Raw genomic sequence first — 25,319 nt, forward strand, 5'->3', positions numbered from 1 at the left:
AGAGTGATATTGAAAGACCTTTTAAAATGTATGTCAAGACAATCCTTTATAAATTCAGATCTTTGAAGTTAGTGAAGGTGATTTTCGTTTCTTGCTCAAAGCTGAAGCTAGTGTTCATCTCAAATAAACATATCCTCACTCAATTTTGCAAGATAAACTGAAGCAGGAAACATCCCATTATGTCTTAAATATGCTAGTTTACAATAGACAATTTTTAAAAAGTGTGTAAGGACATCTGTAACTCAACTAGGGAAGGGCTAAACCATTCTGAAGTAGTGTTATAACACAAACTCATTACAATCAAAAGCAGCACATCCCACCTGGGTGAACATTTCCTAGTTTGCTCTCTGTGTGAAAGGGAGCCTTTAAAAATGGCACCTGGATCATTGAATTGCTGAATTGACGGCAGAGTGGGAGAATCAAGAGGCTGCCTACCAGTGATATGATATGGAACCTATGTCTGCCTGCCTTTTCCAAATTTAAGCACCATGGTGAAAAAATCCAGTGCTGTCGGCGGCTGTTGGGATTTTGTGCGAAGCTGGCAAGGGTGATTATGTGGGGTTTAACAAAAATGGGGCAGTTTTGCCCTCTCCTGTTGTGGGAGGCCCTGAAGGTGGCAGAGAGAGGGAAAATAATCTAGAATAAGGCGCAGATGGATAGGGAGGCCAGAGAGGAATGCCAAAGGGTGGTGGATGAGATCTTGGAGGTAGATGGTAGGTATTCAAGTAACCCTACTCCAGAGCTCATGGCTAGTAGGAACAAGCTGCAGATGCAGTTTGACCTGTTATCCATTGTAAGGCGGTGCGCCAGTCAAGGGGTTAATGTACGAATATGGGGAGAAGACAAGTCGTCTTTTGGCTGGTCAGTTAAGGAGACAGGTGGTCTTCTGAGGGATTTTTCAGGTTCGGGTGGTAGACTAGTGTCTGCGCCGGATAAAGTTAAGGGGGCCTTTGAAGTTGGAGCTGCCTGGGGAGGAGTCCGATATGATGTTTCTGGAGGGGTTGGAGTGTCTTGTGGTGGAGGATCGGGAAAGGTTGGAGCAGCTGTTGGGGCTGGAAGAGGTCCGGACAGCTATTGGGCGAATGCAGACTGGCAAGCCACCAGTGCCGGATGGGTTCCCGGTGGAATATTATAAAACTTTGGCTGGTCAGCTGGTACCATTATTGGTGGAGATATTTGAAGATTCAGTAATGTCTTTTGGGGACATTGATGCAAGCATCCATCTCGCTTCTGATTTTTAAAATTTAAAGTACCCAATTCATTTTCCAATTAAGGGGCAATTTAGTGTGGCCAATCCACCTAGTCTGCATTTTTTGGGGTTATGGGGGTGAGACTACAGACACTGGGAGAATGTGCAAACTCCACACGTACAGTGACATGGGGCCATGATCAAACCTGGGTCCTCGGTGCTGAGGCAGCAGCGCTAACCACTGTGCCACCCATTTCTCTTCTGTTGAGAAAGGATAGGGACCTGATGGGGTGTGGGTCATACTGCCTGATGTCCTTATTACATGTGGATGCTAAGATTTTGGCCAAGGTTCTAGCGCTGAGGTTGGAGGAGTACCTCCCTCAGGTTACATCCTGGAACTTGTGGCCAGAGTTATCTCCTGGACTTAGCGATTGCCTAGATGGATTGGAAAGGAATTTTCTGAAATTTCTTTCCCCAAATTGGTCTGAGTTTTTATCTTTCTATGCCTCGTAAAGGAGATCACATGGTTTCAGTTGGGGATGGTTTCAACTGTGATGGAGAGTGTACAAGATACCACACTAATGTGGGAGAAGCTGGATGGACAAAAGGATCTTTACCTTCTATTCAGTTCATGTGTTAGTATGCAATTCTGCATTTGAATTTCTACATAGAAACGTTTAAGTTCCAGGTCTCAAACATTGGAGCCAAGATAATCTTTTAACAGATTAAGTGAGTGGATAACCAGGTGGCAACCAGGGTATAACTTTGGGCAATTGATGTATTCTGTTTGGTAGTAAAAATTCATGATCTGTGTATTAGTGGGTTCTAAATCAGTCTTGCACATACACCATCCTGTAAAGGTCTTACTGCTTTGTTTTTCCTTCTGATACAGGGATATTGGAACAAGTTGTTTCTCCTGTTACAACTACAATTAGCTAGTTCATCACAGATGTGGCATTAAATCAGAGGTCTACTATTCTTCATAATCTCGAGTTGAATGTAACTCGTACAACTAACTCTCAATGAGTATTTAGCACTAAAGCTTGGGGAGCTGGCGCAGAGGCATAATGGGGAAAGATTGCTGTCTAAGTCCTTTCAGCCAAGGGCAAGAAATTAACTGCATACCTGACATGAAAAGTAAATTGCGCATACCAAGAATATTGCAATTATATTGGGGTACCTAGAGAGTGATGGAGAAAAGTTTATTGCACGTTCTGTAATTTTCAATTCAGTGTTTCGGAATTGAATTAACTTTTACAAATTTATGAATAAAGTATATTTTTGAAGAAAAATAACTTGGCCTGGAGTAAGTCTTGCTGTTATGCTAGAATCATTAGTACAAGAGAAAGCTGCCAGATCTTGAAATTGGCTACCTGCTGCATTTCAACGGTGCATCACTCAGGAATGCTTTTTCACAAGCATTGAATAACATTTCTCTTGTCTGGCTAAGCTTTGGCAAACACAACTCCTGTATGTGATTATGACACTGGTAAATTTGTTAATCTCTGTAATCTAGAATACATGATGTGCTATTATGCCTATGCTGGAATGGCCTCAACCTGCAGAAGTTGCAAATTTATTAATTGAACTATGTATTCACTACACTTATTCTACATTGTTTAACAAGAATTCTATTTTTTAAAAAGACTTCTCTTCAGTGCATGTTTGTGTGATATTCTTGTCAGATGGCCTGATTTGTATTACAAGAACATTTGTCGCTAAAGCTTTAGCTAAAGCTACAAATGATTTATTAATATTAACTGTGGGTCAACTACATACAAAACAACAGATGAATAGCAGTATAATCAAGCACAAGCAACCCCTCTTCCAGCCAGTCTGAGGTCACCTGACTCTAACATTCACTTGTATACTAATGAGACTCCTAGTGGTCAGTTGGTGAATTACAACACAACCACGCTATCGCTACAGTTTGCAATTGTGCAATTTGCAATTGTGCTCTTTGTAACTTTTTTACAATGTAAATGTTAGTCTCCTCCACCTGTGTAGCCTACTTAGATACATTTTAAATTTAAGAACCAGGCTCAGATCTAAGCAAGCAGGGTAGTGCAACTAATTGGACAACGTACAATGGGCTAAATGTCCTATTTCATCTTTTGATTCCGAATTTTGACCCAGTCAGTAACCTGAGTATAGAATTGTAAACAATATATTGCTTTTCAATCAAATGTCATGTTATATTTGGTTTTAGAGCTGTTGTTGAAGGACAAAAGTAAACATTTCATTGGTACTTCAAACTGATGAAAGGCATCTTTAAGATTAAACTTGGTATTTTGACTCTGTCATGGTTGTTGCATCGTATTGTGGGTAGTGATTTACAAGTCTGCTGGGCACTGACCTGATGGTATGGAAGCCTGTTGTCGAACCCTATCGTTTTAAAAATTCGGTTCTGTAACGGGTGAGCAATCCATTCAGAGGAACTGATCAGACAGCAAAGTTGGAAAAGAACCCCTCCTCCAGGTGATTGGGGCCCCTGCATGCTTGGGCTCTGGGCAGGGTGGTACCCTGGCAGTGCTGCCTAGGCACTCTGGTAGTGCTGTCCAGATGGCACTGCCAAGGTGCCTGGGTGGCATTTGCCCCCAATGGGGATCGGGCCCAGGGGTGACTTGCCCTTGTGAGGTGTGGGGGACTCCAGGATCCCTTTATTGGTGAGTTTGGGGGGGGGGGGGGGGGGGGGGGGGGGGGGGGGGGGGGGGGGGGTTCAGAGAGCATGGTGGGGGTCTAGAGATCAGGGTGCCATTTATTTTTAAAATTTACTGAATTATCAAATATAAATAGTAATGTACATATAGCCAAAAATATACACACTAAAAAAAACAAACACCCGAAACAACAGTAGGAAGGCAGTTAAGAGTGCAATGGGACCAGGAACGCCTATTACTAACCTCCCCCCCCCGCCCCCCCCAACATGTCCAGATCCTTAAAGAAAGAAATGAATGGCTGCCATCTCTGGTGGAACCTCTACACTGAGCCTCTGATGCTGTACTTGACTTTCTACAGATGCAAAACCATTATCAAATCTTCCATCCAGACAGATGCCTTGGGTGGCAAGGGAGATCTCTAGTTGAGTAATATTCACCTCCTGGCTAATAAGTAAGCGAATGGAACATCCACCTTCATTCCTGAGTAGAAAGACTGGGAGTCCGAAACCCCAAATATTGCAACCAGCGGGCAAGGTTCTAGGATTATCTGTAAAATCTTGGATTTTGGTTGAAAGAGGAGGCCCAGTATCCAGCAAGCTTACCACAAGACTAAAACACATGTGTGGTTAGCTGGGATATGTGAACAGCCCTCCACTGATTTCTCACATACTGTATTCAAAGGGACAGGATCTGAAGATAGAATGAGGCTGTGTAGATTTGAAATCTACGCTCTCCCCTGCTGTGCCAAGGCCAGTCCCTTTTTCAGCAGGGAAGGAGGAGGGGCTGGGGGAAGGAAGGAAAAAACTTGTGTGAGAAATCTCGAATTTGGAAAAAAAAAAGCAAAAGGTTGGGAAGAGAGCTTTTCCAAGGCTGGCAATACCTCCATCTAGGAATAAATGCCCAGTGTACCATACCTCCCATTCTCCAGCACCTGAACGATGGGTCGAAGCTTGAAGGTGCAAAGAGGTGGTTGTCACCTATCTGGGCAGGAGGGGACAGTGAGAAGATTTGAAGTGCTGTCGAAACTGCTTCAAATTCTGAGGGTGGAAATCACCACAGGGTTCAAGGAAAGACCTATCTGGGAAAAGGCACAGTGCGGTAATTATGGTATGTAGGGATGAGGCTGTGGCACAAGACCCTGCCTCCAATCTTCAGGTCACTTAGCCATTGTAGGATCTTCTGTATGTTGGCAGCCCGATAATAAAACAGGAGATTCGGGAGGGCTAATCCCCCCGATCCTCTGACTCTCTGAAGCAGAGCGCTGCGGACTCTGGGACTCTTACTGTGCTGATAAACAATATTAATTTGTTGACCATAATAAAAAATGCTTTGGGTAAAAAACTAAACAAAAATGGGGATACATTGAAATAAGAATAAAAGCCTTGGTAGCACATTCATCTTCACAGTTAGGATCCTGCCCACTAGAGTCAGGGGGAGATTTAACCGTACCGATGTGGGTTGAAAAGTTCACGATGTCCAGGTACCGGAAACTAGAGGGTAAGTGGCGAAACTGCAGCGAACCAAGCTGAGCCCTTTTGGCTGTTGGGTTCACTGGAAAACACTCACTTTTACTCGCATTTAATTTATAACCTGAAAATGTGCCAAATCTCATGAGTGTCTTCATGATATTTTCTATGGAGGAGATAGGATCTGTAATATGAGTAGGCCATCTGTGTACAGTGAGATCGGTGCTCCTCTCCCTCACAATGTATTCCCCTCCATCCCTCTACAGCCTCCACACTATCGGCAGAGGTTCAATGGCCATCGCAAAGAGCAATGGAGAAAGGGGACAGATCTGTCTAGTGCCCCTGCTGAGCGGAAAGTATTCAGGAGGTCATGTGGATTTGGCTTTCTGGGATTTGTAGATTAAACAAACCCAGGAGAATTCGTGGCCAAAACCAAATCTTTCCAAGGTAGTTCTACTCCACCTTATCAAATGCTCCAAAGATACTATAACTTCAGGTTGGGGTGCCATTTTTAAATGGCTCCGTATTTCTTCCTGCACTGGCGAGCAGAGCTGAGTGCGGCCTGGGCAGGACGTTCCTCGTGAAGGTCCTGAAATGAAGCAGCGTCCCATTCGATAGCATTGTCTTTCCCACCGCTGCAAGTGCCGGGAAACACCCTGGCTAAACATGCTCAACACTATTGTTTCATTTCTGTTAAATTGAACCCGTAATTTCAAATATCTGAAAACAACTGATTTGAAATTTTAAAAATTGACTCTACATTTGGGGGGAAGAAGTGAATGCATTTGTTGTTATGGTTTAGTAATTTTTAGCAATCTAAATAGGAATTTAAATATCATATACTTGAACATTTTATTTAACGTTCTGTAGTATATCAAATCTGAAGGAACATGTGGCCACTGTTACAGGATATTCAGAGGTTTAAATAAACCCAAATCCATCTGTCACTAAGCAGCGTGTCCAGTTATGCTGTTAGTGAGCTGTAGACTGGAAGAAATGCCTTTTCACATTTCAAATACACAATTTGTTGGCATGTGAATTTAATATTCAATTCAAAATGCATGTTTTGGGGCAAAAGGGGGAGAAAACTAGATCTTTCTGCCAGGAATAAATAAAGTAGAATCACCGTGTAATAGACTAATAATTTAATGGATTGACGAGAAATCAATTGACCGGATACACTCCATTCTCTTCCCTTCCCCACAAGATGGTTCCATATTGATTTATTTTTATATTTTCAATTTACCATCTAAAACATTAATTGGATTAGCCCAACATGAGAATATATTACTTCTAAGTTGCCAGATTTTACATTAACATAAACTGACCATAAAGCCTATTTTGTCACAAGGAAAAGTTAATCTCTTGAAGTGGTCTGGTAAACTAGCAGTTGCAGCAATATTTTATCAGCTCAAGTGGCCAAGGGTTAAAGTCCCAGGGGTTGCCTATCACTTAAATCCAGTTAGAATGGATTTTCAGGTCAGTCAAAAGGGCCACCAAAACAGTGTAGTACTATGCACTCATCTAAGGATCGATTAGCTGCAATGTACAATTCATAACTACCACTGTGAATTCCACGGTGGGGAGGGGTGGTGTGCAGAGAAAAAGCCCATGGTGGAAAAGTTGTTTAATTTCATCCCTAATGTAATCTTTTTAGTGTTTCATTCAATTGTACCATTTGTATGCAACCTAAATTGCAGTTAATGTAAAGAGTAGCACGAGAGAATATTTGCTGTAGAAAATATTTGATCAGTTAAGAGAATGGGAGGCGAGTATAGAAGGATTGTACAAATGAGCAGTCATTTTATCAATGCATTATTGTCAGTCACAGGTTTTTTTTGTCATTGTTTCCTACCCACATTACCTTCATGTTCTTGGGAGAGAATTCTTGGAATGGCTATATTCCTTTTAATGGGAGCAGGTGTTTTAGAATGCCCTGAGGGCTAATTGGTGGAGACGTATGAAGGTTTTAAGAGTGAATTATGCCTTTCTCCCGTCTATTTTTCTATATTTATTTATCAAAATGATAAATGATTGTAGCAAATGAATCTCAACTAGTGATCAATCTGTACAGCTACATGCCATTGAATTTGGCATTTAACTAGGTTTTGAAGAGTAAAAAAAAGTACCTTACTGTATAGTGTAACTACGGAACTCACTTCAAGGATACTTTGGAAACTCATTTGAATTTGAAGCAATAATTTTATTTAAAAAATAAATTGAGAGTACCCAATTCATTTTTTCCCGATTTGAGGGCATTTTAGTGTGGCCAATCCACCTACCCTACACATCTTTGGGTTGTGGGGGTGAGACCCACGCAGACACTGGGAGAATGTGCAAACTCCACATGGACAGTGACCCAGGGCCGTGATCGAACCTGGATTCTTGGAGCTAGGAGGGAGCAGTGCTAACCACTGCCCCACCGTTTGAAGCAATATTAACTGATAGAATGACCGGGAGCAGTTCTATAACCTATGGTGGGGGAAAGCATCATAGATATTTAAGGCAGGGGTAGGCCATTTGGCCTGCTCCGCCATTCATTAAGATCTGGTTGTAGTTCCAAATCCACTTTGCTGTCTGCACCCCCATAACCCTTGACTCTCTTCAATCAGAAATATATTTAACTCTGCCTTGAATAAGTTTAATGACCCAGCCACCACCGCTTTTGGGAGAAGAGAATTCCACATACTAACAAACCCTCCAAAAACATTTCTCATCTCTGTCCAAAAAGAGACATCTCTTTACTTTTAAACTGTGTTCCCTCGTTCTGGTCTCTTCCACCAGAGGAAACATTCTCCCAGTTCTCGCTCTTGTCAAATCCCCACCGGATCTATTAGGAAAGATCCAGATCTAGTATTGGAAAAACAGGAAAACAAAGGTACTTTTAGGGATTTATATTTCTACTGGTAATCATTAGAAATAAGATATGGGGCAGGATTCTCCCCTACCCAGCAGGGCGGGGGGTCCCGGCTCCGAGGAGTGGCATGAACCACTCCGGCATCGGGCTGCCCCAAAGGTGCGGAATCCTGCACACCTTCAGGGGCTAGGCTGGCACCGGAGTGGTTTGCGCCGCACCAGCTGGCGGGGAAGGGGCTTGGCGCCACGCCAACTGGCTCCGAAGGGCCTCCGCCGGCCGGCGCGAGTTGGCGCACGTGCGGGAGCGCCAGCGTGTGCTGGCGTCATCCCAGTGCATGCGCAGGGGGTTCATCTCCATGTTAGCCATCGCGGAGGACCACAGCGGCTGACGCGGAAGAATGCAGCGTTCCCACGGCACAGGCCCGCCCACAGATCGGTGGGTCCCGATCGCAGGCCAGGCCACTGTGGGGGCACCTCCCCGGAGCCAAATCCCCAGTGCCGGAGAATTCGGCAGCCGGCCGGGGCGTGATACACGCCCCACCCCCAAGCCGGCGATTCTCCAACCCGGCAAGGGGGTCGGAGAATCCCACCCATAGTTTTAAGTGGGTTTAATTTAATGTTTCTATGCCTGGAAAGGTAAAACCTATTATTAGGTTCATGCTGGAAAAGGTGTTTGTATGTATGGCTGTTGGTTTCAATTTGATTTGATTTATTGTCACATATACCGAAGTACAGTGAAAAGCATGTTTTTGTGGCCGAGGGAACGTACACAGTACGTACATAGTAGACAAAATGAATAATCAACAGAGTACATTGACAAGATTGGGGACGGTGCGGAACAAGGGACCAAACAAAGCAAATACATGAGCAAGAGCAGCATAGCAATAAAATATGAAATGGAATAACTGGTAGGGTATTGTGCAGCAGCTCGACAGCGGCAGCTCTTTACACCTGGCAAAATTATTTACACCATGTAAGTAGGCGACTGTTTGCAGGGGGGGTGGAGTGGGGGGAAGAATGGAGCGTTCTCACGGCACAGGCCCGCCCGCGGATCGGTGGGTCCCGATCGCGGGCCAGGCCACTGTGGGGGCACCCCTCCATCTTTAGTTTCCTCGTTCCCCGCTCCTGGAGATGTCATGCATGTTTTGGCATCCCGTGCCTTCCTTCCGGCTCCCGTTTCCCCGCCCCACCCCGCTGGTTCTCTCTCTCTCTTGTTCCCCCCCCCCCCCCCCCCTCCACGGTTCGCCTTTCTTTCCTCAGGTTTAGCTGCCCCCCTGTGGTTCACCTTTCTTTCCTCGGGTTTGGCTGTCTCCTCCTCCCCCCCCCCCCCCCCCTCCCAGTCTATCTCTCCCTTTCATGCCTTGGCTACCCTCCCCTGATTCTTGACTAAATTCCCCTGACTCTTGGCTACCTGGCTATTCTTCCTCTTGTTTGTTGGCCACAAACAGGTCCCGGAACATTCGCGTGAATGGCTCCCATGTTCTGTGGAAGCCGTCGTCTGAACCTCGGATGGTGAATTTTATTTTCTCCATTTGGAGAGATTCCGAGAGGTCGGACAGCCAGTCTACAGCTCTGGGTGATGCTGCTGATCGCCAGCCAAACAGGATTCTACGGCGGGCGATCAGGGAGGCAAAGGCAAGTGCGTCCGCCCTCCTCCCCAGGAATAGATCTGGCTGGTCCCAGACCCCGAAGACCGCCACTTTCGGGCATGGCTCCACCCTCACCCCCACCACTTTGGACATTGCCTCAAAGAAGGCTGTCCAGTACTCCCCAAGTCTGGGGCAAGACCAGAACATGTGGGTGTGGTTGGCCGGGCCTCCTTGGCACCGTTCACATCTATCCTCCACCTCCCGGGAAGAACCTACTCATACGGGTTCTTGTTAAGTGGGCTCTATGTACCACTTTTAGTTGCGTCGGGCCGAGCCTTGCGCACGTGGTGGTGGAGTTGACCCTATGCAGTGCTTCGCTCCAGAGTCCCCATCCTTTCTCAAATCCCAGGTGGTCCTCCCATTTCTTTCGTGTTGCGTCCAGTACGGTGTCGGCCCTTTCAGCCAGTCGGTCGTACATGTCACTACAGTTTCCCTTGTCTAGTATGCTTGCGTCCAGTAGTTCTTCCAGTAGTGTCTGTCGTGGCAGTTGTGGGTACGTCCTTGTCTCCTTTCATCAGAAGTTTTTAAGCTGCAGATACGTCCGCTCGTTCCCCCTGGCTAGCTGAAATTTCTCTGTCGGTTCGTCCAGTGTTGCGACCCTGCCGCCCGTGTATAGATCCATGACTGACAGTGTCCCTCCATCCTGCCTCCACCTTTTGAAGGTGCAGTCAGTTGCATGGTTGTTGCAGATGGGAGCTTTGTCCGACATTTTGGTCAGGCCAAATTGCTGCCGCAGTTGGTTCCAGGATTGGGGGGTGGCTATCACCACCGGGCTGCTGGAGTGTTTTTTGGGTGGGGATGGGAGTGCTTCCGTGGCGAGGGCCTGGAGGGAGGTCCCCACGCAGGAGGCCTCCTCCGCGCGCCTCTGGCTCCTTGATCCATCCCCTTATTCGCTCGGCTGTCGCCGCCTAGTGGTAGAATTGTAGGTTTGGATTTTGTTTTTTGTAGGAGCTTCTTTGGGATCCTAGCATTTGTACCCCCCCCCCCCCCCCCCCCCCCCAAATCCGAAAGCCATGATTAGTTTGTCCAGCGCTTTGAAAAAGGCCTTGGGATGTAGATCAGGATGGATCTAAACAGGAAGAGGAACCTGGGCAGTACGTTCATTTTGATCGTCTGGACTCTCCCCGCGAGGGAGAGTGGGAGTGTGTTCCATCTTTGCAGGTCCTTTTTTACTTCCTCCGTCAGACTGGTGAGGTTCCATTTGTGGATCCCTTTCCAGTCATGGGCTATTTGGATCCCCAGGTAGCGGAATTTGTGTCGGGCTTGTTTAAACAGCAGCCCCTTTAGTGCTGCCCCCCCACCACCACTTGCGGGTGTACTGGGAAGATCTCGCTTTTGCTCATGTTGCGTTTGTAGCCCGAGAAGGCTCCAAACTCTTTCAGGAGTGCAATGATTCCGCCCATGCTGCTCTGTGGGTCCGAAATGTAGAGGAGCAGGTAATCCACATAGAGTGAGACTCTGTGATCTCTGCCTCCCCTTTGGATCCCCTGCAGCTTTTTGCTGCCCTGAGCGCGATTGCTAGCGGTTCGATCGCGAGGGCGAACAGCAGCGGGGACAGTGGGCATCCTTGTCTGGTGCCCCTGTGCAGTTGGAAGTATTGGGAGTTGGTATTGTTGGTCCGTACGCTCGCCATGGCTCCCATGTTGTACAAGACACAAATAACATGCCAGCGACTGATAGAAATGAGGCTATGATAGGTGAGGACCTTGAGAGGATTGTTATCACTAAGAAGGTAGTGATGGGCAAGCTAATGGGGCTAAAGGTAGACAAGTCTCCTGGCCCTGATGGAATGCATCCCAGAGTGCTAAAAGAGATGTCTAGGGAAATTGCAGATGCACTAATGATGATTTACCAAAATTCACTAGACTCTGGGGTGGTCCCGGTGGATTGGAAATTAGCAAACGTGACACCCTGTTTAAAAAAGGAGGTAGGCAGAGAGCTGGAAATTATAGGCCAGTGAGCTTAACTTCGGTAGTGGGGAAGATGCTGGAATCTATCATCAAGGAAGAAATAGCGAGGCATCTGGATAGAAATTGTCCCATTGGGCAGACGCAGCATGGGTTCATAAAGGGCAGGTCGTGCCTAACTAATTTAGTGAAATTTTTTGAGGACATTACCAGTGCAGTAGATAACGGGGAGCCAATGGATGTGGTATATCTGGATTTCCAGAAAGCCTTTGACAAGGTGCCACACAAAAGGTTGCTGCATAAGATAAAGATGCATGGCATTAAGGGTAAAGTAGTAGCATGGATAGAGGATTGGTTAATTAATAGAAAGCAAAGAGTGGGGATTAATGGGTGTTAATATGCTTTAGGGTTTCTACCCTCGATCCCCTCTGGCAGGCCCACTATCCTGACATTTTGCCTTCTCAAGCGGTTTTCCTGGTCGTCTACTCTGCCCTTCAGGCTCCCCTGTGTTGCGCCCAGTCTCGTCACCTCCCTCTCCAGGGCCGTGACCTGGTCTCTCATGTCAGTTGCTGCTTTCTCCAGCTCCTTAATGGTCGCCTCCTGGGCTTCCAGTTTCTCCCCTTGGGCATCCAATTTCTCCTCTAGTCTGGTCAGGGCCTGCTGCACCCCTGACATGGCCCTGTCTACTGCTGCCTGCATTGCGGCCTCTATGTCTGCCCTCGCCTCTGCGTTGTTTACCTGCTGATGCTCCCTCAGCGCCTCGGCAAAGGCTGCCTTCCAGTTCCAGCTCCCCCCTGGCCCCGGGGGAGAGTGCACCTGTCTGTCCAGCTCTTTTTGATGCGGCGATACTTCCGTCTGTCGCCTTGTGTGCTGATTCGCTCGCCTGAGCTGGCTCGCCCATTGCCCCATCTGCCTCTGGTGCCCCTTCTCCCTCTGCTTTGGCTCCCTTCTGGCGTTTTTTCTCCCCCTTCCCTTTCTTCTTTTCTTCTCCCCTTGTTTTTCTTTTCCGCACCTTTTTTTTTTTGTTTCTTCCCTTTTTCTTCTCTCTTCCCTCCTTTCCTTTACCACTTTATTTTTTCTCTTTTATAAAACTCCTCTCAGGTGGGCTTGCTTTCGGTGAGAAAAGAGAGTGCAAAAAGAGAGAAAATAATATATTTCTCCCCCCCCCCCCCCCCCCCCCCCTCTCTTTAACAGTTTTCTTTTCAGAGTTTTGTTTTTGTAAAAGTTCTTTTTTCTTCTTTTTCCCTCACTCACCCAGGGTAGAGAGAGAGGCTTCTGGTCCGGAGTCCCTTTGTTCCTGCCTCGTGGTGGTCACTGCCGGTTTCGGGGGGGGGGGGGGGTTGGGTTGGGTCGGTCCCCGCTGCTCTGTCAGGGCCGCCGCTCGTTACACCCCGGTGGGAGTGCTTGGGTCGCTGGTCGCTCCTCCGTTCCCTCCTCTCCGCAGGCTCAGTCCCGCTTTGGTCCGGGCCGCTGCCACTCCGCTCCTGGCCTGCGTTCTGGTGCCGTTGGGGGGGGGGGGGGGGGGGGGGGGGGGGGGGGGGGGGGTCGCTCCGCCGCTGAGGTTCCCCTGCCACCAATTTCGCGGGGGGGGGGTTGTATCTTCCCCTTCCCTGCTCTTCCCGCTGCGGAGAAAAAGGCCCCGACCTCGTTGCCCTGCAGGAGCCCCTTTCTGTGCGACTGCTCCGCTCGCCGACCGGAAGTCTCTCCGCGAATAGTGTTCTTACAGGGAACAGATCAGTCCAAGGGGGAGTCGTTGAGGAGTCTTGTAGCTGTGGGGAAGAAGCTGTTGTTATGTCTGGATGTGCGGGTCTTTAGACTTCTGTACCTTCTGCCTGGGTGGGAGGGGTCTCTGATAATGCTGTCTGCCTTCCTGAGGCAGTGGGAGGTGTATACAGAATCAATGTGAGGGTGGCAAGCTTGTGTGATGCGTTGGGCTGAGTTCACCACACTCTGCAGTTTCTTGCGATCTTGGACCGAGCAGCTGCCATACCAAGCTGTGATGCAGCTGGATATGATGCTCTCTATCGCACATCTGTAGATGTTTGTGAGAGTCGATGCAGACATGCTGAATTTCTTTAGCTTCCATAAGAAGTAGAGACTTTGTTGGGCTTTCTTTTTTTTTAAATAATTTTTATTGAGAAATTTTGATTTTATACAACAATAACGCACCTTAGTAAAATACCGAAAATAACAATAATATTAACAATCATATACATTCGCCCCATCCCCATGAACAACCCAGCATTTTAACAACAACGCAAATTAACACACTATAAAGTTACAGAATAACACTACAATGCACCCCCCCCCCCCCCCCCCCCCCCCCGGGTTGCTGCTGCTATTGACCCAGTTATCTATCTCTGAGCCAGGAAGTCCAGAAAAGGCTGCCATCGTTTATAGAACCCTTGTATTGATCCTCTCAGGGCAAATTTGACCTTTTCCAATTTTATAAATCCCGCCATGTCACTGATCCAGGTCTCCACGCTTGGGGGCCTTGCATCCTTCCATTGTAACAGAATCCTTCGACGGGCTACTAGGGACGCAAAGGCCAGGACACCGGCCTCTTTCGCCTCCTGCACTCCCGGCTCCACCCCAACCCCAAAAATCGCGAGTCCCCACCCTGTTTGTTGGGCTTTCTTGACTGTTGCATCAATGTGTGTGGACCAGGACAGACTGTTGGCGATGGTGACCCCAGGAACTTAAAGCTATCAACCATCTCCACTTCAGAGCCATTGATGCAGACAGCAGTGTGTCATGCTATGCTTCCTGAAGTCAATGATCAGTTCCTTGGTCTTTCCAACATTTAGAGAGAGGTTGTTTTTGTACACCATGCAACCAAGTGATTTATCCCGCTTCTGTATTTTGATTCGTCATTGTTTGAGATATGACCCACCACAGTCGTATCATCCGCAAACTTATAGATTGAGTTGGAGTTAAATCTTGACACACAGTCAAGTGTGTATAGGGAGTACAGTAGAGGCCTGAGCACACATCCTTACGGGGCCCAGTGTTGAGGACTATTGTGGAGGAGGTGCTGTTGCCTATCCTGACAGATTGCGGTCTGGTGGTGAAGAAGTCAAGGTTCCAGCTGCACAGGGAGGCGTTAAGTCCAAGATTGCAAAGTTTGGTTATTAGTCTTGTTGGGATAATGGTGTTGAAGGCGGAGCTGTTGTCTATGAACAGCAGTCTTACGCAGGTATCCTTGTTGTCGAGGTGTTCAAGTAGAGCCAGGGAGATAACATCTGCTGTGGACCGGTTGCGGTGATTGGCAAACTGCAGTGGATAGAGACCGTCCGGGAGGTATGCATTGACCCATCTCATGACTAGCTGCTCGAAGCATTTCATGATAATAGACATCAGCGCCACCAGTCGGTAGTCGTTGAGGCAGGCTACCTTGTTCTTCTTTGGTACTGGTATTATGGTGGCCTTCTTGAAGGAGTTGGGGACCTCAGAGCGGAGAAGTGATGTATTGAAGATATCTGCAAATAAACTCGCCAGCTGGTGTGCGCAGGCTCTGAGTGGTCACCCAGGGACTCCGCCAGGGCCCGTCGCTTTCCGCGGATTCACTTTCAAGAAGGCAGCTCTTACCCACTATTACAGCCTCAGAAGGTATGGGTGTGTCCAGGGCTGTTGGGACGAGTGGCACTGATGTATTGACTGACTGCTCAAAGCGGGCATAGAACTTGTTCAGATCATCGGGTAGGGATGCTCCAGCCCCAGATATTCCACCTGGCTTTGCTTAGTAGCCTGTGATCTTGTGTAGGCCCAGCCATAGTCATCGTGGGTTTGTGTCGTTGGCCTGGGACTCTAGTTTGATGTGGAGTTGTCTTTTTGCATCCCTGATGGCTTTACAGACGTCGTACCTGGATTTCTTATATAGGTCAGGGTCATCAGACTTGAACGCTTCAGTCCAAAACTTTAGCAGGGAGTGAGCCTTTTGGTTGAGCCAGGGTTTCCGATTGGGGAACATCCGTATTGTCGTCTTTGGTAGACAGTCCTCTACACACTTGCGGTGATTGTGTACTTGTCCAGGTTAGCTGCTGCGGCCTTGAATATGGACTAGTCCACAGACCCCAAGCAGTCACAGAGGATGTCCTCCGATACCTCGGACCAGCACTGCACTGTTTTCTTGACTGGCTTAGCATGCTTGAGTTGCTGTTTGTAAGCCGGAAGTAGGCATACCGACTTATTGTCGGATTTGCCAAAGTGTGGTCGGGGAATGGAACGGTAGGCACCTTTTTGATGCTCGTGTAGCAGTGGTCCAGGGTGTTTGCACCTCTGGTGGGGCAGGAGATATGTTGATGGAGTTTAGGTAGAACCTTCCTCTGTTCTGTTTCTATTGTGAAAAGTAAATAAACTAACAGTGGTTGCTTAGCAAATGAAAACCTTTGACGGTAGGCAGGTTTTTTGTTAGTTTAGCTAAATTTGTTGGCAGTTGAGACAGGGCACTGGGGAGTGAACATCTCTCAAAGACTGGACAGGATGAGGGAGATGCAGAGGTAGGCTTCCCAAAGAACCAGATACAGTACAGATAGCCAGGGAATTGGGGTATAAAGCAGGTCTGAAGAAGACTCAACAGAGACCAAGGTATTGTTCAGGAGAATTCAAGGGAGAAAGTAAACAGAGTTCAGAGTTAAAGGACCAGGTTTAAAGTGGGAACCCAGACTTCAGGAAGTAAATCAAAAGTTTGATGTCATCTTAATAGAATCTGGGACTCGATAGTTAAAGTAACTGAATAGTTTGTACAACAGTCTGGGACTAGATAGTTAACTGTGGGCAGTTTGTACAACAATCAAGACAAATCCTAAGGGGGAAGAGGTAAAAGCTTGGATACTGGATAATGTCATGAATGAAATGAAAATTGCTTATTGTCACAAGTAGACTTCAAATGAAGTTACTGTGAAAACCCCGTAGTCGCCACATTCCGGCGCCTGTTTGGGGAGGCTGGTACAGGAATTGAACCGCGCTGCTGGCCTGCTTTCAAAGCCAGCCATTTAGCCCTGTGCTAAACCAGCCCCTAAACCAGTCATTTGGAAAACCTAGAGTAAAGTTCAGAATGCAAACCACTAATGGCAAACATTATTGTGAAACAAGATTTTAAAGCATGTTTTTTTGGGAGTGAGATTAGAAGTTCAAGCGACAATCTTCTGGTGTGATTCTGAGGAGAAATCCACATTGACGTTTAGAGTGGAGTATTTAAAACACCAGATAGCTGTGGTCAAAGGGATGTGTTACTGAGACTGTTGTGGCTACTTTTTAATCTATGGCAAAGGAAGGGGAAGGAAAAAGTATTGCATCCTAATCTGATCTTTCAGTCTTTTATTCTTGTTAAAACTAATTAGCGGTCGTGTGACACTGTTTCGCCATACCTTTTTAAAAAAATAAATTAGATTACCCAATTATTTTTTCCAATTAAGGGGTAATTTAGCGTGGCCAATCCACCTACTCTGCACATTTTTGGGTTGTGGGGGCAAAACCCACGCAGACACGGGGAGAATGTGCAAACTCCACACGGACAGTGACCCAGAGCCAGGATCGAACCTGGGACCTCAGTGCCGTTAGGTAGTTGTGCTAACCACTAGGCCACCGTGCTTTCGCCATACCTTTTTAAAAATGTGTTTTGATAAGACTACCTCATTCTTAACTGTTCTGTGTAAGCTCAAATGTTATTTCTGATGTTGTAAAGTAATCAAATATATTTTTCTTTCTGCAGCTGAAGGTGACTGTGGAGCATTCGGAACCAATTCTCTTCTGCGCAAGAAGAAAGGTCTTAATGTCCTGCGCCCTGTCCATCACAAGTCAAAGCCTCACATCTTGATTGGAATGCCTCAGGATTTCCGACAAATCTCTTCTATTATTGATGTAGACATCCTTCCAGAAACTCATCGCAGAGTTCGTCTTCACAAACATGGCTCTGACAAACCACTTGGATTCTATATTCGTGATGGGGTGAGTGTACGGGTCACCCCTCAAGGAGTGGAGAAAGTTCCAGGAATCTTCATCTCCCGGCTTGTCCGGGGTGGCTTAGCAGAGAGCACGGGCCTGCTCGCTGTGAATGATGAAATACTAGAGGTTAATGGAATTGACGTTGCTGGCAAGTCTCTGGACCAGGTGACTGATATGATGGTGGCCAACAGTCACAATTTGATCATCACGGTGAAGCCAGCAAATCAACGAAATAATGTTATTCGCAGCAGCAGAGCTTCTGGTAGTTCTGGTGTGTCAACGGACAGTACACCAAGTCAGTACACCATGACAGCTACTTCAAACTATAACCACTACAGTACAGCAGAAGGAGAGAGCGAAGATGAAGGCGATATAATAATTGAAAATGACATGCCGGCATACATTCCAAAAACTATATTCCCCAATTATGTGAATGGAGACCTAACCAAAAAGCTGCAGCATAACATCTCTCTAAACAGCCCATTGCTAGACAACAAAGAAAGCAAATACAAAGGCTCACTAAACTCTTTGAACACACACACTGACAGTCCTAGCAAAAGTTTAGGTCATGGAAACATGCGAGAAGATGGAACAATGATAACGCTATAGACCTTCTCTCCTGTTTTATCACTTTTTTTAAATATATAGAGCTTCGGAATAAAACTTTATATTTCTTGGTTAATTCAATATTGTGCTTGACGGGAACCTTGTTAAGGAGGTTGGAATCCAATTTATTTTCACTCAAATATTTGACGGTGAGTAAAAAGGGTATTGGTAAATATGAAAGCAAGATAATAAAATTGCAATCACTTTTTACATTATGGATCTTTCAGAGAATTGTGCTTCACATTATTTTGGAAAGAAAACATTTTATAACACAACCTTGATTGTTACCAAATACCTTTAGCTAAGACATCACTTTAGGAGCCAACCTTCTAAATTGATTCCACTTTATAAAAACTGAAATGCACCACTTCAGACAGTTGCAATTGAACAAATGTTACCAGCGACTGAAGACCAACAAATGTATTTTGTGAATTTGCAAAGCAAGTGTTTAAAAATTTAAGTTCAATAACCTCATACCACAATACTTGCACATCTTATAGTGACCTCATTAGTAGTAATGTTGATTTATTTCTTTTTTAAACTTGGCAACTTCCAATTATTTCCGTTTCCTATTTAATAGCAGACGGCCCCTTTTTCCTATGGAAAACAGAATTATGAAACTAACTAAATGTGTACTAAAATTTCTGTGGAACAAGTGAAACCATTCACAAAGTTGCTGTTCTTTCCCTGAGAGGAAAAGAATATTTGAGTGCTTTGAAAATTTAAACTTGTAGGTATGCTGCTGTAAAGTTTTCTAATTTTTGGTGGTATGAAGGTAATCTATCTATCTTTTAACACTACCTGTATCTTAAGAGACCCTGCTGACTTCAGTGCTCTTTATCATGCTGCTTGATGTGTTATTTTATGTTGTAATTGTTTTACAGCCTATACTTTTTACAAAGCAATATTCAACATTGAGATGAACGAGACTGTAGATCATGAGCACAATTATTTTTCCTTAGTTAATATTTTACAGTTAAGTCAAAAATTGATAGCTCAATTGATCTCTAGTTTGTTTGACCTTGACTCAGTAATAAACAAAATCAGTAAAATGGACACTCTAGATGACTGGAAAACCTTGATTCAGACTTTAACCTAAGCAGCACTGCCATCTGCATTGACTATAAATAGCTTTGCAATAGTTAATTTAGTGACTGCCATGAAAAATTATTTTAATTTTGCTTTTTAAAAATGGCATTCCCACGTAGGGAAGTTTTGGATAGCCTAAATTTCCAGAACAACTTTTCTATTAGACCAACATACTGGCTGGCTGACAAAGCTTTTGTAACAGAACAGACTTTAGTCTGTTTCAATATAAACCTTTACAGCATGACTAATCTTCCTTCATTAAAAATGATAGAAATGGTTTGAGTCCCTGTATGAAAAAGCACATCAAGAAATAACAAAAACTTTTCTTTTAGTTCCAGCCTGTTGGTTACATCTAATACGTTTAAAATTCAAATCTAGAATCCATTCACTGTTGACCACTGGATCAAAAGCAATAATCAAAGTATTTGTTGCATCTCTGCACCCTTCAAAAGCATTTTCACTTGTCAAGCACAATGACTCAGCAGTTTTAATAAGTTTCCTGTGGAATGAGCACATTGTTTCTTGGCTCTGCTTTTCCCAAAACAAAACTGGGACTGCCAAAAACTTTTCATCAGAAGAAAATATTTCCTTAATACTGAAAAGGTTCAAGCATTCAGGGCAAAAACGCAAAATGTATTCAGGAACTGTCATTTTAAAACGTTCATTTTTTAAAATATAAATGACTGACAAATCACATTAATTGTATGCAGAATTAGTTTTTAACCATTATCTTATTTTAATGGAGATTTTTCCCCCACATCACATTTTACTTTTTTGGTAGTTCTGAGTCAGCAGAGTTCAATGCTGGGATATAACCTTCCTGCGGTTTTTTAGACCATCTATGTATTTTTGTCAATTTGTTATGCGTCTAATCTGTTTAGTAAAGAGATGGGGACAATTTTATCTAACTGGGAATATTTTGTATAAATTTTTTATGAAATGAGGGAAGTATTTTTCTTACTTTTTTGTATTTGACCCCACTCATCCTTCGCCTCCACCTGATTTCCTGTAAACTGTACAAACCTCCTATTTATAATATTTAACAGATTAGCAGTCTTAATGGTTCAGGCTGTATAATATTGTGAATGTTACATAGATGTATGATTATTCAAATAAAAGTTCTAACAAGGACTAAATGTGTCTTTGGACTTTATGAATCACCAGTAATCTATTACAACTTTATACAGAACCAGTGACATAATGTACAGAAATGTCCACTGTACTTCACCAGTGGTGGATTTACAATTAATAGTCCAGTGCTCTGCTACATACATACAGACAGACACAGTTACAGACAGACACACTTCCCCACCCTCAAACGCATGTGATTCTTTTCCCCCCTGCCCCAACCCCAGTGTGCATTTCTCCTTCCCCCCCCCCCCCCCCCCCCCCCCTCCAACCCTCTTTTCTCCTCTCTGCATAGACTGGTCCAGCAACCTGACCAATCTTCAAACAAAGCTCAGGCAATTTATGAATTTACATTTAAGGCATCAATATCTAAAGCACTTGTACCTATGCTGCATCATCAATAGGGAAAATAAATACAAATATATATTAACATATCAGCCATATCCTACTCAATCCTAACCGCCAGGCTAAATCTTTCAAAGGACTTTATTGTGGGTTTTGTGGCTACTAACACAACTTTACAAGCTGGGAATGGCTTGCCACCTGATCAATTTTTTTCCCCAATGCATTTTTAGCATTCAATTGTAGCTTTACTTAACATCAGCCATAACAACCTTGCCATTGTTTTATACTTTGCAATAGTTATTTTTGAGGCTACATTTCCTATGAATCTTCATAAAGACATTTTGGATTTTTGCTTAGTACATACTCTCTTCTTTATGAATATATTTTCTTCCCTCGAACTTATTTCCATTAACCAGCACACACCAATCTCTCTCTTCTTAAACCTTTTCTTTATGCCTGAAAATTGAAGCCATTTTTACAGCAGGTACCAAGTTGTCTGCAGCAATAATTTCTCAACCATATGAATACGATGGCTGTGAATTGAGGAGTTAGTAGGATATGGAAACAGTGGCAGGAATGAGTCCATCATGCATTTCAATCTGAAATAAAATCAAGAATTAATGGATAGGCGAATGTGGATAGTCCTTTGGGAGCTGTGGAGTTAGTGTTGGGCTGAGTAGCTTCCTTCTGTGCTGTGTATTTCTACAGTTCCCACGTGGAAATCGGATATCATCTCCAGAGTACTGCTACTGATTAGAACAGCACAGAACAGGCCCTTCGGCCCTCGATGTTGTGCCGAGCAATGATCACCCTACTCAAGCCCACGTATACCTATCCCAGTAACCCAACAACCCCCATTAACCTTATTATTTTTTTAGGACACTAAGGGCAATTTAGCCTGGCCAATCCACCTAACCCGCACATCTTTGGACTGTGGGAGGAAACCGGAGCACCCGGAGGAAACCCACGCACACACGGGGAGGATGTGCAGACTCCGCACAGACAGTGACCCAGCCGGGAATCGAACCTGGGACCCTGGAGCTGTGAAGCATTTATGCTAACCACCATGCTACCGTGTTGCCCCAAACCGTGTTACCCCAAAATATTGGATTAAATCCAATATTTTTCTTCGTCTTGAAATAAAAAAGAAATCCTTGCCTGCACCCTCACTATCTTATCCCTGTCAGACTAAAGGTACAGTTTCTGACCAATTATCATTTGTCATGGGGCTGGTTTAGCTCACTGGGCTAAATCGCTGGCTAAAATCTCCAGTATGACCCCAAAAATTCCCTCATCCCCGACTCATCTTCCGGTGCTCAGACTTTTATAAACCCCTATAAAGTCCTCAAACACCCTGTTCACCTGCTCCGGAGCCACCACAATCCCGCCTGTCCCATCCCTAATCCACACAATCTCCCTCCTGCCGATTTGACTGGCCTTCTCACCGTAACCATACATTCGTCTCAACTGCCAAACGACCCTGTCTGTAGACAGAAGGTTTTTGGAATGACTGAAGTGCCCAGAGGTGGGAGGGGGAGGAGAGGGCAAGTGTTAGTGGCCATTAGGACTGGAGGAAGTGAAGGTAGTGATAGGGAAGATGCAGTTGGGTAAGGTGCCAGGGCTGGATGGGTTCCCGGTGGAGTTCTATAAAAAGCGTAAGGACAAGTTGGCACCACTGATGGTGGAAATTTTTTGGATGCGATGGCAAAGGGGGGTGGGGGGGGGGGGGGCTGGCTGGCTGCTCGCTTCCTGGCCAGCTCCTCCAAGTCCTGGTGCATATGTATACCCTTGCCTTCCCACTCCACCTTGCTCCTCTGCTTCGCCCATCTCAGCACTCTCTCCTTCAGCTGGAAATTATGGAAACAGACGATCACCACCCTCGGCTCTTTCATCTATGGTTTCAGCTGGATCGACCAGTGGACCCTGTCCAATTCATGCTCCTCTCTTTCTCTCTCTCCCACCCCCCCCCCCCCCCCCCCCCCCGAACGATCGGTATCCTACCAGCAAAATATTATTTACGCCTCTGAGTGGAGTGGAAACTCTTTAGATCAAATAGTTTGGATGGGGTGGTGTTTGTGCAGTGTGTCCAGGAAGCTTTTCTAACACAGTATGTAGATTGCACGACCAGAGGGGAGGCCATATTGGATTTGGTACTTGGTAATGAACTAGGGCAGGTGATAGATTTGTTAGTGGGGGAGCATTTTGGAGGTAGTGACCACAATTCTGTGACTTTCACTTAATGGAGAGGGATAGGTGCGTGCAACAGGGCAAGGTTTACAATTGGGGGAAGGGTAAATACAATGCTGTCAGACAAGAATTGAAGTGCATAAGTTGGGAACATAGACTGTCAGGGAAGGACACAAGTGAAATGTGGAACTTGTTCAAGGAACAGGTACTGCGTGTCTTTGATAGGCATGTCCCTGTCAGGCAGGGGAAAGATGGTCGAGTGAGGGAACCATGGTTGAGAAGAGAGGTTGAATGTCTTGTTAAGAGGAAGAAGGAGACTTATGTAAGGCTGAGGAAACAAGGTTCAGACTGGGCGCTGGAGGGATACAAGATAGCCAGGAGGGAACTGAAGAAAGGGATTAGGAGAGCGAAGAGAGGGAATGAAAAATCTTTGGTGGGTAGGATCAAGGAAAACCCCAAGGCCTTTTACACATATGTGAGAAATATGAGAATGACTAAAGCGAGGATAGGTCTGATCAAGGACAGTAGCGGGAGATTGTGTATTGAGTCTGAAGAGATAGGAGAGGTCTTGAACGAGTACTTTTCTTCAGTATTTACAAACGAGAGGGGCCATATTGTTGGAGAGGACAGTGTGAAACAGACTGGTAAGCTTGAGGAGATACTTGTTAGGAAGGAAGATGTGTTGAGCGTTTTGAAAAACTTGAGGATAGACAAGAGGGAGGGATACAAGATAGATATCCCGGGCCTGACGGGATATATCCAAGGATTCTATGGGAAGCAAGAAATGATATTGCAGAGCCATTGGCAATGATCTTTTTGTCCTCACTGTCAACAGGGGTGGTACCAGGGGATTGGAGAGAGGTGAATGTCGTGCCCCTGTCCAAAAAAGGGAATAGTGATAACCCTGGGAATTACAGGCCAGTTAGTCTTACTTCGGTGGTAGGCAAAGTAATGGAAAGGGTACTGAGGGATAGGATTTCTGAGCATCTGGAAAGACACTGCTTGATTAGGGATAGTCAGCACGGATTTGTGAGGGGTAGGTCTTGCCTTACAAGTCTTATTGACTTCTTTGAGGAGGTGACCAAGCATGTGGATGTAGTGTACATGGATTTTAGTACGGCATTTGATAAGGTTCCCCATGGTAGGCTTATGCAGAAAGTAAGGATGCATGGGATAGTGGGAAATTTGGCCAGTTGGATAACGAACTGGCTAACCGATAGAAGTCAGAGAGTAGTGGTGGATGGCAAATATTCAGCCTGGAGCCCAGTTACCAGTGGCGTACTGCAGGGATCAGTTCTGGGTCCTCTGCTGTTTGTGATTTTCATTAATGACTTGGATGAGGGAGTTGAAGGGTGGGTCAGTAAATTTGCAGATGATACGAAGATTGGTGGAGTTGTGGATAGTGAGGAGGGCTGTTGTTGGCTGTAAAGAGACATAGATAGGATGCAGAGCTGGGATGAGAAGTGGCAGATGGAGTTTAACCCTGACAAGTGTGAGGTTGTCCATTTCGGAAGGACAAATATGAATGCGGAATACAGGGTTAATGGTAGGGTTCTTGGCAATGTAGAGGAGCAGAGAGATCTTGGGGTCTATGTTCATAGATCTTTGAAAGTTGCCACTCAAGTTGATAGAGCTGTGAAGAAGGCCTATGGTGTGCTAGCGTTCATTAGCAGAGGGATTGAATTTAAGAGCCGTGAGGTGATGATGCAGCTGTACAAAACCTTGGTACGGCCACATTTGGAGTACTGTGTGCAGTTCTGGTCACCTCATTTTAGGAAGGATGTGGAAGCTTTGGAAAAGGTGCAAAGGAGATTTACCAGGATGTTGCCTGGAATGGAGAGTAGGAAAGGTTGAGGGTGCTAGACCTTTTCTCATTAGAACGGAGAAGGATGAGGGGCGACTTGATAGAGGTTTGTAAGATGATCAGGGGAATAGATAGAGTAGACAGTCAGAGACTTTTTCCCCAGGTGGAACAAACCATTACAAGGGGACATACATTTAAGGTAAATGGTGGAAGATATAAGGGGTATAGTCAGAGATAGGTTTTTTACCCAGAGAGTAGTGGGGGCATGGAATGCACTGCCTGTCGAAGTAGTTGAGTCGGAAACGTTAGGGACCTTCAGCGGCTATTGGATAGGTACATGGATTATGATAGAATAATGGAGTGTAGATTAATTTGTTCTTAAGAGCAGCACAATAGCATTGTGGATAGCACAATTGCTTCACAGCTCCAGGGTCCCAAGTTCGATTTCGGCTTGGGTCACTGTCTGTGTGGAGTCTGCACATCCTCC

The 25,319-nt window shown here is 45.4% G+C and overlaps 1 protein-coding gene across 1 annotated transcript in view; it reads left to right on the forward strand.

Moving 5' to 3' along the window:
* pard6a (par-6 family cell polarity regulator alpha) overlaps positions 1 to 20,499 on the forward strand; it is a 118,371-nt gene extending 97,872 nt beyond the window's left edge. Inside the window, exon 3 of the mRNA XM_038806793.1 lies at positions 17,441 to 20,499. Within this exon, the coding sequence (XP_038662721.1) occupies positions 17,441 to 18,282 (842 nt within the window). The 3' untranslated portion in view covers positions 18,283 to 20,499. The remainder of the gene's footprint in view (positions 1 to 17,440) is intronic.
* The last annotated feature ends 4,820 nt before the right edge of the window (positions 20,500 to 25,319 follow it).

The sequence above is a fragment of the Scyliorhinus canicula genome, chromosome 9 (assembly GCF_902713615.1).
Source record: "Scyliorhinus canicula chromosome 9, sScyCan1.1, whole genome shotgun sequence".
NCBI lineage: Eukaryota > Metazoa > Chordata > Chondrichthyes > Carcharhiniformes > Scyliorhinidae > Scyliorhinus > Scyliorhinus canicula.